The following is a 16,498-nucleotide window of genomic DNA, read 5'->3' as shown; positions in this document are numbered from 1 at the left end:
TTGAAATCATCTACAAAACAGTAGAGCTCGAATTGAAGATTAGGATTTTTAAAGCTTTTTTAATCTCTGCCTCAGTGACATTTTCTGGTCTATAATTTTTCCTCAGGTTAATGTGTACAAAGGAAGTTGGAAATACATTCAGAACTTAGAAGCTTTACACTAAATATTGCCCTTTGTACAGAGATTACTTTTCCTCACTTCTAGTAATTTCTTCTCCTCTGTGTCATACATTCTTTTGTCAGACTCTTTTCGCTGACATTTTCCCCTTTCTTTTTTCTGCCTTTTCTCCCAATATCACCCTCCTCCTCAAATTCTTCCTCCTGCCCCTCACTCTGAGAACTCTTTTCACCTTCAAAGCATTGCCAAATACGTCATCCATCTCCCCATTTATTCTTTATACAAATAACAGATCAAGTGCCTCTCACGTGATAGACGCTGAGCTGGAAATAAGGATAATTTTACCAGGAAAACAATCAGTTCCTAGCATCTGGGAACTGCATTCAGTTATGTTATCAATCTCTCTGCCCTTATCTGGGAATGTTCACTTCCCTTAGCCTGACTTTCACTCCCAACTTTGTGGTTCTAGCCCTGCCCCTCCTCTCCTCGCAGGGATATGCAAACCAGCCTATCTGTTATAGGCGTTCGGTGAGTCCATTGATGAGATTCAGGAAGCCCCTGATCTTCTTTTCTTTCCTACTTTCTGAGAGACAAGTAGAACACTTCGGGGCAGGGCCATAGCGAGGAGTAGGCAAGACATGGGCGCTGGCACCCGGAGAGCTAAAAGCATTTTCTTACCTACCCTCCGTGAACTCCCAGTCAACATATACCTCTTAATAAATATTTTTCCCTTTGTCAGTGAGTTCACTCATTCATTCATTCATGAATTTGTTTAGCGCATAGTGTTTGGGCTATGAAAAGGTAAAAGAAATTATCCCTGCTCTAAAGGAATTTTTATCTAATTAATTTGTGTCTCTGAGCTTAGACATCAAAACAGGATAAATGTCCTCACATAGTGAAAAGACATTCAGAGTGTGATACTTTACCTAAATCTGGGTTCTTTTTCCCATTTGAACACTTTTTGAGCAATCATTTTACATCCCAGAAAAATTTCACCCTCAAATGCATCTCCTCTTTGATTAGAGCACAACTCTGTCCCCTCCCTGCTCACCCACCTTTTTTCCACTTCCTTTCATTTCCGGCTGCCATTCCAGAGCTGCAAGTGCTCCCTTGGTACTGACCTTTGATTCATCAGAAAGGGACTCCGTTCACTCTCCCGGGGCCACATTTCCTGTTTAGGGTCAAACATCCCCCACAGAGATAGTGAGGTATTTTATGGCTGGTTTACATGTCCAGCTGTATTTTTCTAACTAGTGGGAAAAGAGAAATAAAATGCACGCCCCATTCTCTTTGACCTCACTCTCCATTCATATCACACTGAGAATAACCAATTCCTAGGGTGCCAGGCTCTTAAAGTAATTCATACTTCCCTGGCAATCACAGGCATTTACCTTTCATCTTGGCAGAGGAAGGCCTGTTTTATCCACCCCTCATCACATTCTTGCCATTCTGTGCTTGAGTTTCCCCTCCAACACCCTACAATAGGCTAGGTAGGCTAAGAAGCAGTTGGCTACATAGAGAAAGTAAAGAAAGGTTCACTGTCACATTCTAGTAATTTCTGATCCCAAAGCACTTTTATCCAAGAAATGGTGATATAGAAGAAAACAGGCATGAGGTTGTGTGGGCTGGTGGCCGCGGAGATAGCGGGACTGGGGAGGGAGATAGCCAGAGAGAGACGTTTTGTTCATCACGAATGCAGTCACCTGAAAAACACCAGCTAATTAGCAGTCTGTAGCCACACAACGCAGCAGTTTAGTACAAGAAGTGAACAATACTTTACTTAATTGAAACTACAGAGCAGACTTAGGTAGGCTGAATGCAATTATGCAGATTGGAAGTCAGCCAGGATACACTGAGGTTAACAACCCCTTCTCTCACAAAAAGCACCGCGGGAACATCAGTGACCACAAATGGTAAAAGCTGTCATCCTGGGGCCCATCCAAAACGCCTCACCTCTCACAACCTAGGCTCCATCAGAAGGGCTTAATGGTATCAACTAACTGGCTGGAAGAAAGAGTGCCCTCTATCTGTGCAGGTGTGCCTGTGCCTCGTGCTGTGTGACTAGTTCAGCCTTCTCAGGAAACAAGCTTTGAAGAGGTAGAGTGGAGGGGGATTTAAATGGTGGAGGACATCCAGGGGGGTCCAGTGGTGGACGATGGGAACTGTGAGAGCTCCACCACCTACTAGTCTTGTGGCCAACACGATGGCTGCCCAACCGTTGCAGAAAGTTCTAGCTCAGGATTTCTCAAACTTTAAGGTGCTTATCAATTACGTCACCTAGAGATCCTGTTAAAAATGTAGAATCTGATTCAAGAGGTCTGGAATGGGGCCTGAGATTTTGCATCGAGAACAAGCTCCCAGGTGCTGCTGTCTGGGAACCAAACTTTTAGAAGTCATTTCTTGCAGAGAAAAGGGCAGAGGCTGGACAAAGAGAAAGAGGACTTTAAAATGAGACATAACACCCAGAATAATCAGGCTCACTTTCATTTGTCCTAGGAACTAAAGGAAGCAGAAACTTGGAGAGTTCAAAATAGTAACGAATCCAATCCACTCGTAAAACTCACTCCTAAAATGGCTTCTGCCATTAGAGGATGGGGAGAGGCACAGAATTTGGCCCCTGAACATGTTTCATGAATCAGATGCCCACTCTGAACAGTGTAGCATTTTCCACTCACTGGTTGGTGCTGTAGCAGAGACACACCAGCCAGCAGTGGTCTGGGATGACCTCCCAAGAACGAAAACTGTCTGTCTTTCAAGGTGAGTCAAGAGAAGACAAGATGGCAGAATGCAGACCCTCAAAGCTTGACCAATGGACAGTGAAGGGAGTAATAATCTTCCTGCAGAGCCTTGTAAAATAAAATCAGAGTTGCTGAAAAACATCAAAGAATGGGCCATTTTAAGCTTATATTATGCAAACTTAGTTTATTGCTGTGTGCTGTGGAGGTTTCCATGCTGAAGTCTGCATGTACTATTAAAGACTTAATTGTTGGGTGGATTATTGATTATATTCTTTATCTAGTTATTTCCCAAGTGCTTTTTATACTAATATCTACATATTTTGTGACTTCTTAATGATAGAATTCACTTTAGATGTATGGAAACACACACACACAAACACACGCACACAAACACACACATGCTTAAAAGCAAGACCCAATTAATCCCTGGTGAAAGCAGTCTGGGTTCCTACATTTAGACATGCTGTAAACACGCTTTAAACTAGATAAGGCTGGAGTTTAGATATACATTTATCCTAATATGTAGCTCATCAGTATAGCTACAAAAATCTTATTACTTGCCATCATTCAGAATATATCATTTGAAATGTTCAGCTATCTAAAGCCAACACAGTAAAGCATACACACACACACACACACACACACAAGAAACAGAAGAATATAAGTATCAATCAGTGAATCAACAGTAGCTATGGAGTGCCTACTCTGTGTTCCATACCACACTGGGGAGGGTTGGGAAGATAAAAGAAGTATAAAGTTCTGCCATTGCAGAGATACTTATCTAAAAGGGAACAAAGCACTTAGGAAAAAGAGTAGAGAATAATTAACTGTTAAACAGCATGTATGGGAAGAAGTAGACTAAAATAGTTAAGTCTGCAATGAAAAGTGGACCTGAAGTTAGGCTTTGAAACACAAGTAGGATTTGGCAAGGAATGAGATGTTCTGTGGGTCCACTTGAGAAAAGCCAAAGGAAGCCAGGATGTGACAGGGAGCAAAGGAGGAGGAGGGACCTGAGTACAGGGAGAGATCAGGTCATGGGTAGGGCCTGGCAGGAAAGTCGGAATCGGAAGTCTTAGATAATAGGGGCCCAAGGCAGGTTATTGAGCAGTTGGAGAATAGAAGTTTTGCTTTGGTTTCTGTTTTAAGTATCTCAATTCATTGAAGGATCAAATGTGAAATGGATTTGGGAGGGAGGCTTGGAGTAAGGCTAAGGAGCAGTTTAGTCCTGTGTTGGCTGAGGAGCTCAGTGGGAAGAGGGGAATTTTTAGAGAAACTTTGCAGTGAGTCAATAGTATTTGCTGATAGGCTTGGTATGATGGATAAATGACTGGAAAGAGTTTGAGACAGTGCCAGGATGTCCAATTTGTAGACAAAGAAGAGTGGAGATGTCACTTATAGAAACTGGGTTATTGATGGACTTTAAGAACCAAGGATGTGACAGGCACTGTTCTAGGAGCTTAAGATAATCAGTATACTTTACAGAAGTCACCTTTGCCCTCACAGAGTTTACATAATAAACATAACACACATAATATAAATAAATCAAACAAATAAACATAATAAGCAAGGAAATGCTATGGCATATTAGAAGAAAATGGCTGCTAAGGAACTAGTAAAAATGGGGCAGAGTGAGGAGGGTCAAGGGTGCTGCCAGGGTCCTGAGTCCGGTGGTTTGCAGTCATTGGGGAAGAACTCATTACAAAGGGGAGATTTGAGAAAAGACTTGAGGGAGGGCAGGGGGTTAGTGAGGCGGATTTGCCTGGAGTCAAAGCATTCCAGAGATGTGTAGAGAACATCCAGCATCTTGGTGTCTTCAAGCTACAGCAAAGCAAGGAGGCCGGTGTGGCTTGAGCAGAGGGAGGGTGGGGAGAGGAGTCACCTAGTTGACAAGGCCACATCACACAGGGCCTTCTGAGACCATTATAAGGACCTGGTCTAGATACTGTCAAATTCTTAGAGGAAAACAGAGGCAGAACACTCGATGACATAAATAACAGCAAGATCCTTTATGACCCACCTCCTAGAGAAATGGAAATAAAAACAGAAATAAACAAATGGGACCTAATGAAACTTAGAAGCTCTTGCACAGCAAAGGAAACCATAAACAAGATGAAAAGACAACCCTCAGAATGGGAGAAAATATTTGCAGACGAAGCAACTGACAAAGGATTAATCTCCAAAATATACAAACAGCTCATGCAGCTCAATATCAAAAAAACAAACAGCCCAATCCAAAAATGGGCAGAAGACCTAAATAGACATTTCTCCAAAGAAGGTATACAGATTGCCAACAAACACATGAAAAGATGCCCAACATCACTAATCATTAGAGAAATGCAAATCAAAACTACAATGAGGTGTCACCTCACACCGGTGAGAATGGCCATCATCAAAAAATCTACGAACAGTAAATGCTGGAGAGGGTGTGGAGAAAAGGGAACCCTCTTGCACTGTTGGTGGGAATGTAAATTGATACAGCCACTATGGAGAACAGTATGGAGGTTCCTTAAAAAACCAAAAATAGAACCACCATATGACTCAGCAATCCCACTACTGGGCATATACCCTGAGAAAACCATAATTCAAAAAGAGTCATGTACCACAATGTTCACTGCAGCTCTATTTACAATAGCCAGGACATGGAAGCAATCTAAGTGTCCATCGACAGATGAATGGATAAAGATGTGGCACATATATACAATGGAATATTACTCAGCCATAAAAAGAAATGAAATTGAGTTATTTGTAGTGAGGTGGATGGACCTAGAGTCTAACATACAGAGTGAAGTAAGTCAGAAAGAGAAAAACAAATACCACATGCTAACACATATATATGGAATGTAAAAAAAAAATGGTTCTGAAGAACCTAGGGGCAGGACAGGAATAAAGACCCAGACGTACAGAATGGACTTAAGGACATGGAGAGAGGGAAGGGTAAGCTGGAACGAAGTGAGAGAGTGGCATGGACATATATACACTACCAAATGTAAAATAGATAGCTAGCGGGAAGAAGCCGCATGACACAGGGAGATCAGCTTGGTGCTTTGTGACCACCTAGAGGGGTGGCATAGGGAGAGTGGGAGGGAGGGAGACGCAAGAGGGAGGAGATATGGGGACATACGTATACATACAGCTGATTCAATTTCTTATACAGCAGAAACTAACAAAACATTGTAAAGCAATTATACTCCAATAAAGATGTTAAAAATAAAAGAATAAGGACCTGGTCTTCGCTCTTAGTTAAAAGAAAGTTGGAGCCAGTTGTAGATTTTGGAGCAGGACTGACATGAACTGATTTCAGTTTTCAAAGAATCACTGTGTTGAGAATACATTCTAGGAGAACAAGAAAACCAGCTGGAAAACTAACTTATCCAGTTACCAATCTAATTAGAAAGAGTTATTTGTGGGTGGAAAGTTCTTCATGCATTTGCCTCTGATAGGTTGAAGGAATCTAAAGAACTGGATTCCAGCCCCCTGCTTGGGTATAAGTTTCCCAAATAACTTTAGGCCTGTTGCTTCACTTCTCAGCTGCTGCTTTATTGTCTTTAGCATGGGAATAATGCTTAACTTTATCTACTTTGTAGTGTGTGTTTGTGTGTGTGTTTGTGCACACCCCGAATCGAAGGAGATAAAGAAAGTAAAAGCCAAGACTACACACTGTTATTAGAGGTTGACACAATTGGAAATTCAAGCAGGGCCCAGTCCAGACACTTGATCTTGTGCTGAATCCAAGTGAGAGTGGAGATAGCACTGGATTCAGAATCAGAAAACCTGAGTTTGGATCCTGAGTCACTGACTCCTTACCCCTGTCGCCTTGGATAAAACAGCTTCCTCAGTTTCCTCTTCTGTGTTAGAGGAGATTACGATACTGATACCTCAAAGGACTTAATCCAGAGTTACAGGTGAATAAAATTCCTGTTATATACTGTAAAGCACCAAAGAGATGAAGCCCCCCAAAGCTCCTATTGCAACTGTAGACAGCTCTACTCAGCCTGTTAAAAAATCTTAATTAATCCTTCCATATAGGTAGTTGTTAATTTTAACCCCTTGAGGGCAGAAATCATTTCTTCCTTTAGTGCCCCATGTAACCAGCACAGGGTAGAGCAGCAGGGGGGACTTAGCAAGTCATTTTAGCAAGTGGGTAAGTAAAGGCATGATATTAAAGGAGGAAATGTAGATTTGGGAATCAGGTTTTTTTAGAGTAAATATTCCAAACCATGAGAGTGGATACATTCACCGAGAGAGTTCAGAGCCTGAAGAGGCAGGATAGAGCTAAACACCACACTGGGGACCAGCACAGTAAATTCACTAACCAGCAAAGGGAAACACCGTAGAAAGTAAACAGATCATTCAGAATCATCAGCATGATAAAAACCTGAAGAGCGTCATCAACTAGTATAACTTATTATAAATACCTTCCACTCAAAAAGGATCCAGACAAATTTCAATTCGCTGTCATTTCACCAGTCTGAAATCCCTAATGACCACGCACTTATCTAGTAACCACACTCCGGCACAGAGACAACTGAAGTTCCTTCACGATTCAAAAGTTCCATGTGAATTATCGAAGGACGATAATGTAATTTTAATACTAATTGTGTTGTTTGAGTCCTGCTAATCCACATATGACAATATAATGTAAGTGTTTTTTACCAGAGCATTTGCTTAATCAGAGCCTTACACTCCCCAGGCCTTCTAAGTAAAGGAACTTTACTGGGAATGAAGGAGAGTGGCACATAAAACCATTTTCCTAGTATGTTTGTTAAGTACATACTTAGCAAGCCATCTTGCAACATACCTAGCCAATAATTTACATCTCCTCTCTAGAGCCCTCTTTTTTGTGTCTTCTTAACTGACATTTTGGAATTCACCTGAAAACACCAACGATTTGCCAAGACAAAACTTGGCCTGTGGAGAAGACACCATATTCAACACCAATCTGGAGAAAACAGCATACTCAGTTCCTGTATTCGCTATGATCGTAATATTTATTTTAATCATTATCACAATTTGAGGATTATGACTTGGTCCTAAGAAAACTGGCCTCCAAGCAGTAAAGAGTTAAGACCAGAAAGTTCACCCCCTGGGCCCTTTGCTCAATCTCCTTATTTCAATCCCTCCTTCCCTGTGATACCACAAAATGAATAATGCCTTAGACATAGTTTTTGCAATGCTAATATTTGAACAGTAAAAGATACCTTAAGACCTTCATGAAGATTTTTTAAGGCCTCGTTTAATGTCAGTGTCAAGGTTCTGTGAGGAATAATTAATATAACAAAACAGGTCTATGTGCCCATCGATTGCCAGGGGATTTATGCAGGTAACTCATTAATGCTGCAGGGGTTTCTGCATGTAAATCCCGAAGCCTTGATGGGGAAATGGGACCCAATGATTTTCCCCCTATAAAAAACACAAACAATGACAAGTATAAAAGCAGATAACCTGAATATCTATACAAACAGCTATATGGCTTGTAAAAGTTTTCCATTTACATCCTGTCACCTCTTCTTTTCACATGTATAAAAGATGGGACAATTATTTCAACAAACCGACCCATATAAATCAATGCAGTTTTGCTGTGGGAAGACTGGGTGTTTAAGGCATTTAATATTTCAGCATCACCAGATTATCACCAGGATCCATTTCACTTTGCGGTCAAGTGCATGATTAGCGCTGTGACAGGATATTGGCCATTTTCGTAGGAAGATCTGCAAATCCTAGTAAACAAATACCAGTTGGAAAAATTAAGAACAAGTCTGTGGACTGGAATGCACCCTGCTTGTAATGGGAACAAAAAGCTGGCAATCAAATCTAAAGAAAAAAGCTAAATCACAGCAGAATGACCTACTTTAAGGCATTTGCCAAAGAGGCAGTGTTTTTAGACAGCTCTTCTAAAGTAGCGTCTTTCTGTCTATGCCATCTGCAGATTTATTACTGCCTGAGAAAAACAACCAAAAAAAAAAAGCTCTATTTGAATGATACCAGGAGCCTGGTCTATAGGAAAGATTCCAGTATTGTGGGCACCACACCCACACCTACTGATGTGGTCCAAGGTTTTGCTTTAGAGGCACCTAATTAAGAAACCCTGACTCATTTACATGGAGACGTTTGATCTAAATTACACTCCAAACCGCACCAAATTGGGAGCATCTGTGAATGTGAAATGTTTGTTCCCTGTGACGGCTAGAACAGGGCCAGCTCTGGACGGCACATGTTCAAGTGACGAAAAATATTTCACATGTAACGTACTTCTGAGACCCACTTTTCCACTAATAATTCATAGTGATGCTAACCAGTATCTGTACTTCCACAATTATTTCAGGCTGTGAAAAATTATGTCACTTTTTTTTTCTACAGCTAGAAAGAGGTAGAAGACCACCTACTTTGTTTGTTGTCATTGATAAAAGGCCTTAAGTGCAGCCAATAGCAGAAAGGCAAAGCTGTATGGTGTAGGGGCTGGTCATTACATATATCTCTTAACTGGGGGGTCCAGAAATGCAGAGCAGCACTCTAAAAGGATAAATCTCAAGGATGACCCCCTCTCATCACTGGCTTAACTTCTCTAGTTTTCCGCTTGGCTTGCTGGTTCTCAGTAAAGGTTTGCTTCTCAACTCCTCTGAGGCTGTGTTTGTGTCCAGAAGACACAGCCCATAAAATTGAGAATACTGATAGATTAAAGGTCACATTATATGCAATTAAAGGGCATTCAGATACAGTCCGTGTCATTTCCATCCTGTAAAATGTCTAAGAAAGTTTAAAAGAATTTTTTAAAATGTTCTGCCATTGGATGCTAAGAACAGTACTTAGCACATAATACTCACGAAAGAGTGCTGTATATCAAACACAATCAACAGTGTTTCATAGATGCAGTCAGCCCTGCACTCTGGCACCTGGTGAGCACTTTCCCTTATTAGGCTGTGTATCACCTATGTTTCAACTGGAGTCCAAGGAATAAGAAAGAAACTTAAAAAAAAATTCCAGATTCTTCTGTCTAAGAAGATACTAATACATTGATCTGACATACCGTTTTTTTGCAGTAGCTAGAATGAGATTTGAATATATTGATAGTTTCAGCAGCAGAACCCAGGGAGCCCAGTTAATAACTTATGCATGGATATATAGATATACTTCAGACAGAGGTAAGGTTTTCAGCTCTCATGTTGGTAATACTTAGAGGGATCGAATGAAAGGGGCTGTTCCCCCAGAGTCTTTGTTGTGGGCATGCATTGTGACAGTATGGAGCCAGAGTTCTTCTGGTTGTCTACACAGCCTGGATTCAATAAACTGTTATATATGCATATTATGACAATGTGGTCAAGGAAACCAGATTTTTTTACTCTACCTTCGAGTGCCTATAGAGCCTAAATCTGGTGTTTATTTTTCTTGTCCCCCTTCAATATGTTAACATATTCATAATTTAATACAGGTTATGTTCATTTTATAATTAAAGTTATGGACTTAGTTGAGAAAGCACTCAGACTATACTGTATGGAAAATATTTATCTTTTTCTATATCTGTCTGGTTCAGTGTGAATCCTAAATGTAGATAATCCCAGACTATCTTAGTTTGCTAGGGCTGCCATAACAAAATACCACAGACTAGGATGCTTAAACAACAGAAATGTCTTTTCTCACAATTCTGGATGCTGGAAGTCTGAGGTCAAGGTGTCAGCAGGTTTGCCTTCTTCTGAGGCCTCTCTCCTTGGATTGCAGATGGCTGTCTTCTGATTGTGCCCTTACGTGGTCTTTCCTCTGTGTGTATGCATCCCTGGCGTCTCTCTGTCCCAGTTTCTTCTACTTATAAAGACATCAGTCATATTGGATGAAGGCCCATCCCAACAGTCTCATTTCAACTTAATTACCAAAAGCCCTATCTCCAAATTCAGTCACATTATTAGGTACTGGGAGTTAGGGCTTCCACATATGAATTGGGGTGTATGGGGGGGGCAGGGGGGAGGGGACATAATTCAGCCCATAACGTAGTCCAAGACAATATCCATGCTGCTGACATGCCTCTTGCCAAATGTGTATTTATTTGAGACCAAAACTAAAACTAAAGTTAATATTTTAAAATATATGGTATGGGCTTCCCTGGTGGCACAGTGTTAAGAATCCGCCTGCCAATGTAGGGGACACGGGTTCGAGCCCTGGTCCAGGAAGATCCCACATGCCGCGGAGCAACTAAGCCTGCGAGTCACAACTACTGTAGCCCTCGTGCCACAACTACTGAAGCCCGCGCGCCTAGGGCCTGTGCTCTGCAACAAGAGAAGCCACCGCAATGAGAAGCCCGCGTACCGCAACGAAGAGTAGCCCCCGCTCGCCACAACTAGAGAAAACCCGCACACAGCAACGAAGACCCAACACAGCCAAAAATAAATATAAATATATTAAAAATAATAATAATAAATAAATTAAATCTGTGGTATTTTTCCAGTATGATTCTCATTCACTTCTTCCATCAGTAAGAAACAAGGATGACTTTCTAAGGTTTAGGAGAACGAGCAGCAGCGTGACTCTTCTTATACCTTCTTGCTAGACTGGAAGGAAGCAGTTACCGAGTACAGTAAGTGTTACCACAGTGCCTGCCTGAGCTCCACCCCGCCTTCAGGGACGCCTGGTCTGGAGGCATAAGTGCCTCCGCCTCCATTACTTCCACCCTCCATTAGGAAAAGATAATGCAAGAGATATCACTTTCACAATAAAACATTGCACTTACACCACACCTTTCAACTCAGCATTTCCAAATGCTTTAAAAATCATTATTATTTTTATTATTTATTTGTGGAATCCCAGCAGTCTACTCGGCACTGGGAAGTGCAGTCAAAGCCACAGAGCTATGGTCTCAGTTACACAGCCTTAAACTGACGCTCAAGTTTTCCCCTTGATGTGCCAGTAAAAAATCTGAAGGTGGGTGTTTGTATGTGTGTGCATATTTAGGAAAAAAGAGAGAGAGAGAAAGGAAACTTATCTGTTACCCTGCCACTTATATAGCTGAAGAAATTTAGAAACGAGCCGTTCCATAGCATTGCTCTAATAAACTAAGAACCACACCAAGAAAAAAGCAAGAAAGCAAACACATAGTTTTGGACCTGAAATTCAGAAAATGGAAATGAATTGCCCTAATCAAGGACAACTACAATAACACTTTTAAAGGGTTATTAAGTGATGCAGGAAATAGAAATCAATCATGCTCTGCATATTGTTCACTGGTCATTATTTCCTAGGTCAAATCTGCTTGACATTCAATTTAATACAGTCTTTCATCAAGTTAAAAGGCCCTGGAGAAACTTTCACTGGCCACCCACATTTTCCAACAGGGCTGTTGCCTGATCCACCTCATTTTTGTTTTCTGACTTTTTATTGTTATTGCATAGTCTGCCTTCTCCTACTGAAACGACTCTTCTGCTTTACGTGCCTTCCAAGATGGTGAATATATGCTGTCCATTCCTGTAATGCTAGAACCTGGTCCAGTGGCTGGCACATAGTAGGTGCTCAATAAATGTTTGTGAGATAAATGAACAACACATTTTCATAGCACTCTGCAAAGCAGTCTAAAAGTGTGTTTGGCACATCCTGTTTCATCAATAAAGTTATAAGCTAAGACAGATCACAGCAAAGAAGAGATAGTCCAGACGCAGAGTAAAAAATCTAATGAAATAAGGATTTAGATTGCTTTAAATCGGCGTGACCAAAGCATTCGTAGAAAGTATATGTTGAAAGTTATCTTGACTGGTCTTGAATTTAGCCAGCAAAAGTTTTCTGAAATAAGTATGAGTTCAGGAATTTTTGTTATAATGAGAGGGAGAAGTCATAAACTATGAGGTGTTCTAGAATGTGGGGTGGGGCCTCTGAGGAAGCCTGAAGGTAAAAATAGAGGTCAGTAATTGGATTTAAAATATCAGAAGAGGCAAGAGTCAGGGAGGTAGAGGAACGTCAGATTACTATCTATTCTAATGAAAGGCTTTCCAAGAAGATAAACACCCCCAGGTATAGAGAACTTCTTTAGGGAGATTGTTGTACCATAAGAATGTCATTAGTAACACAATTGGGGATACACTAAGGTAGGAATTCAGACAATAAGGGCTGCCACAATGTAGCCAAAGTGAGGAGAATGTTTCTTGGGTCCTCTGTGCTTGGTGGCAGCCACCACCCTCAGCAGTCCTGCATTATCCCCAGGCAGAGAGCTTAGAAAGGGCCTAAACACACACTGTAATCATGTCTTTCTCAGTCTACATGGGGAGTGAATCACAAAAGGGCATTTCCTGTGCTTAGAGAAAAGTATGCAATATTTGTCTTTCACCATCTCAAATCAGTAATGCAGAAAGACTATATACCCTTCTGTATTGGGCTATTTTGAGGCTTCAGTATCCCCAGCCTCTCAGAGGAAAGATGCTGCAAAGCAGAGGAAAATATGGGGCATCTTCCAAAAGTGAGCGAATTAAGCCCCTGGAAGGTGGCTGGCCTCATCTCGAAACCCACCAAAGAATAGTAGCACAGCTAGAAACAAGTTCAAAAGTGCTTGACGACCCTAAATTAAAACAACAACAAAGTTCAAATTGTGGCTTGGCTCAAGCTGCTTTATTATATTTTGTATTTAGATTTCACACGTTTATATTCCAAAGTGTGATGTCTCTTTAAAAATGTAACTGTTGAGTTTAAAATCAAGAAATAGTAAAGTGGCTTCACAGAGAGACACATATGGAAGGTTTTTGTTTTGGGGGGTGGGGAAAGGAGTTGATTTTGTCTTTAGTTCTGTGGAATTTCAGTCCAGTCAACACCTAGGCCACTCCTTGAAAAAAAAAAAAAAAAAAAAAAGAGGAAGAAGAAGACCTTTTCAAAAATTTAAATGACTCAGCATGCAGAGGATTTCTTGCAGACATCTGGAAGTTTAAACAGAGGCGTCCAAAAGGCAAGTCGAGGTACAGCAGCAATAGCAAGCATCTGACCTTTATTCTCATTTTCAAGAGTGAAATGGCTTATAGGTTTTTGAGGTGTCAGTGCCAGAAGGGAAGCTGGCCAAGGCTCTCATTGCAAAGATGAGCAAACCTGTGCTTTCCCAGGTCATCTAGCCGGTTTGCAGGTCCTATAACCCAGGCTGACTTTAGTGGTAAAAGGAAAATGGAAATAAGCTATGTCGAAGGCACTTGACCTCCAACTGGCTAATTATTCTAGATGGTTCTTGAAGTTAACGTTCTTAGATTTTCAATTTCTGATGAAGGTAATTTCATCACAGAGGTCCCTCTTCTATAAAATTGTCAGTACTTTCTCACTGTCTTAGCTCTACCTGGAATTCTAACCATTACTTCCGTGAACGAATGTGTCACTTCTTCAGATGAATGAATTTTCTCGTCAGCTCCACCCATACCTCCCGCATCCCCCTCTGCAAGGCTTGGCCCACATTCTTCTCCTCCTTCCCAGACTCCTCTCTATGCTCTCTGCTCATCCCAGATGCTACCACTTCTTTGAAGCATCTGGCTCAGTGTCCAGCTATATTCAGATTGGCTTGATCACAGATCTGACCCCATCTGAGGAGATCTTTCCCTACTCAACTCATAGCCCTCCTTAGGCATAGCTGTGAAGGGGAGCTTGACACATACATACAAGCATAGTGAATGTAGAGCAGAAGTTATTCTTATTCTTTTCTGGTTCTTGAGAATACCTAGCATGAAGAGACATAGTTTACTGAGCATCAACCAGGTGTCCCATACTCTCCTGAATATTCAGAAATACATCCTCTCAATTCAGCAACCATGTAAAGGAGGTATTACTGTCCATTTATGTAGCCAAAAATCTAGCATCCAGAGGAACCACGTGTTTTTCTTAGACCACCCAACTAAAAAGTAGTGGGGTCAGTATTTGAATGCAAGTTTTTCTGAATCCAAAGCTAACTTCTATGCAAAACTGCTTCCCTTCTCAGAGTAACCCGCACATAAAAGTCACTAAATATTTGTATGAATGGACAAGCTAATATGGGAACTGTTCCCTGCTCCAATCTGACTTGAAAAAAGAAAAGAAGAAATTCAGAATCTCTGGTGCCTCTGAACAGACATGGTCACATAGACAGCACAAGAAAAGCAGAAATGTTCTCAGAAGTTAACAGTTAAGTTGATCACTGGCAGACTACCTGGAAGTGATATGACTCACAGGGAATGACAAGCCTCGAGTCAAACTTGGCAAGCATTTGTAACTTTACAGTATGCACCTTAAATATTCTACTAACCCCTTATTTTCCCTTTGCCCTTATTTTCTCACTCATTTTATTTTATTTATTTATTTATTTTTATTATTATTTTTTTTTTTGTGGTACGCGGGCCTCTCACTGTTGTGGCCTCTCCCGTTGCGGAGCACAGGCTCCAGATGCGCAGGCTCAGCGGCCATGGCTCACGGGCCCAGCCGCTCCGCGGCATGTGGGATCTTCCCGGACCGGGGCACGAACCCGTGTCCCCTGCATCGACAGGCGGACTCTTAACCACTGCGCCACCAGGGAAGCCCCTCTCACTCATTTTAAACGTATTTTAACCTTTTATATGTAATGTATTTTTATACAGTAAAATACATTTATAAGGTGGAAGTATACATCAGTTTAATACATAATGAAAATGAAATTAATTAACAAAATAAAATTGGTGCTCCAATTTACAGAACAAGTTCAGAAATGTTCACTGCATAGAAGTGGGTGGCTCAGGCCTCACGTATTACTTCATTGAATCATAGGACTATAATTGTGACGTTGTGTTTTAGGGAAGATTTGAAATGTGTGGCGTTCTAGAAGGTATTTAAAGATGCAGCTTATCCGTATTAAAATCAGAAAAGTTTAAAGGCCAACGGAAGAGATATGGGATTTTCATAGATTTTTTTTTTTAATCCCACTAAACAGTACAAAGATCTCTGGGTTTGAAAATGATTTTATCCTCAAATACCATAACGTTTGCAAACTGATATTTTAAAACACAGAGGGGAAGGTTGACTAAGACTGAAAGTTATGGTTTTCTCAAAGTTTTTAGCTAAATGAATATCAAGACAATAAAGAGAAGCTTATTTGATTGCAAATTCTGAGGCTACCAGATGGTATTTCTCTCTGTTGCCATCCAACCCTTAGTTGTGTTTTCTAATGATAAGGGAGGCTGGGAACCACTGACCTACTCCAGTCATATCACATGAGTATCTCAATTCTCAGAAAGAAATCCCTTGTCCAGATTTTTCCAGTTGTTTTTAAAGAGCAGTGATGTTGAGGCGACTCTCATGGGAACCAACTTAGTTCCGTGAATGAACCATGGAAAGGAACTCAGCTGGGGAAAAGGAGTAAGTATTTCTTACCAAATTGTCATTGCCGTCTGCTCTGTCAGTGGATGTCATTGTCTACTACAAATTCTCAAGGACCTCCAAAGAATCAGAGTCAAGCCCTTCCTAGGAGTGTTGAAAGGAAGGGTATCTGGTTGGTTTTAACTGCAGGCATGTGTGACCAAGTAAAGCAGATTCCTGAAGAGTCTCCTTCCAGATGTATGTATGACATTTGTGCTTTATTCAAGCTCCTTTTGGACAGTGAAGACCCTTCAAAAGTAACATAATCTGTGTGGATCGAGGGTCTGTTACTCAAGAGCCCAGATATCGCTTCCCAGTTACATCAATGAACTATACCTTCA

General features: G+C 41.0%; 1 protein-coding gene across 7 annotated transcripts in view; it reads left to right on the top strand.

Annotated features, from left to right (window-relative positions):
• The window catches only part of ARHGAP15 (Rho GTPase activating protein 15), a 623,182-nt gene that overhangs the window by 576,436 nt on the left and 30,248 nt on the right, over nucleotides 1–16,498 (top strand). Inside the window, exon 14 of one of the 7 annotated variants that reach the window (XM_089916867.1) lies at nucleotides 16,052–16,157. The exons of 5 other annotated variants lie outside the window; for them this stretch is intronic. In XM_089916867.1, the coding sequence (XP_089772993.1) occupies nucleotides 16,052–16,121 (70 nt within the window). In that variant the 3' untranslated portion in view covers nucleotides 16,122–16,157. Of the gene's footprint in view, nucleotides 1–2,613; nucleotides 3,113–16,051; nucleotides 16,158–16,498 lie in introns of those variants that run through there. One more of the 7 variants, XM_089916868.1, reaches the window with a different exon arrangement.

Source organism: Delphinapterus leucas, chromosome 8 (genome assembly GCF_059928025.1).
Source record: "Delphinapterus leucas isolate spDelLeu-1000000601 "Yukka" chromosome 8, BTC_Dleu_Yukka2, whole genome shotgun sequence".
NCBI classification, from domain to species: domain Eukaryota; kingdom Metazoa; phylum Chordata; class Mammalia; order Artiodactyla; family Monodontidae; genus Delphinapterus; species Delphinapterus leucas.
Note: the sequence above shows the minus strand (reverse complement) of the source record. Positions and strands in the feature narration are given on the sequence as shown.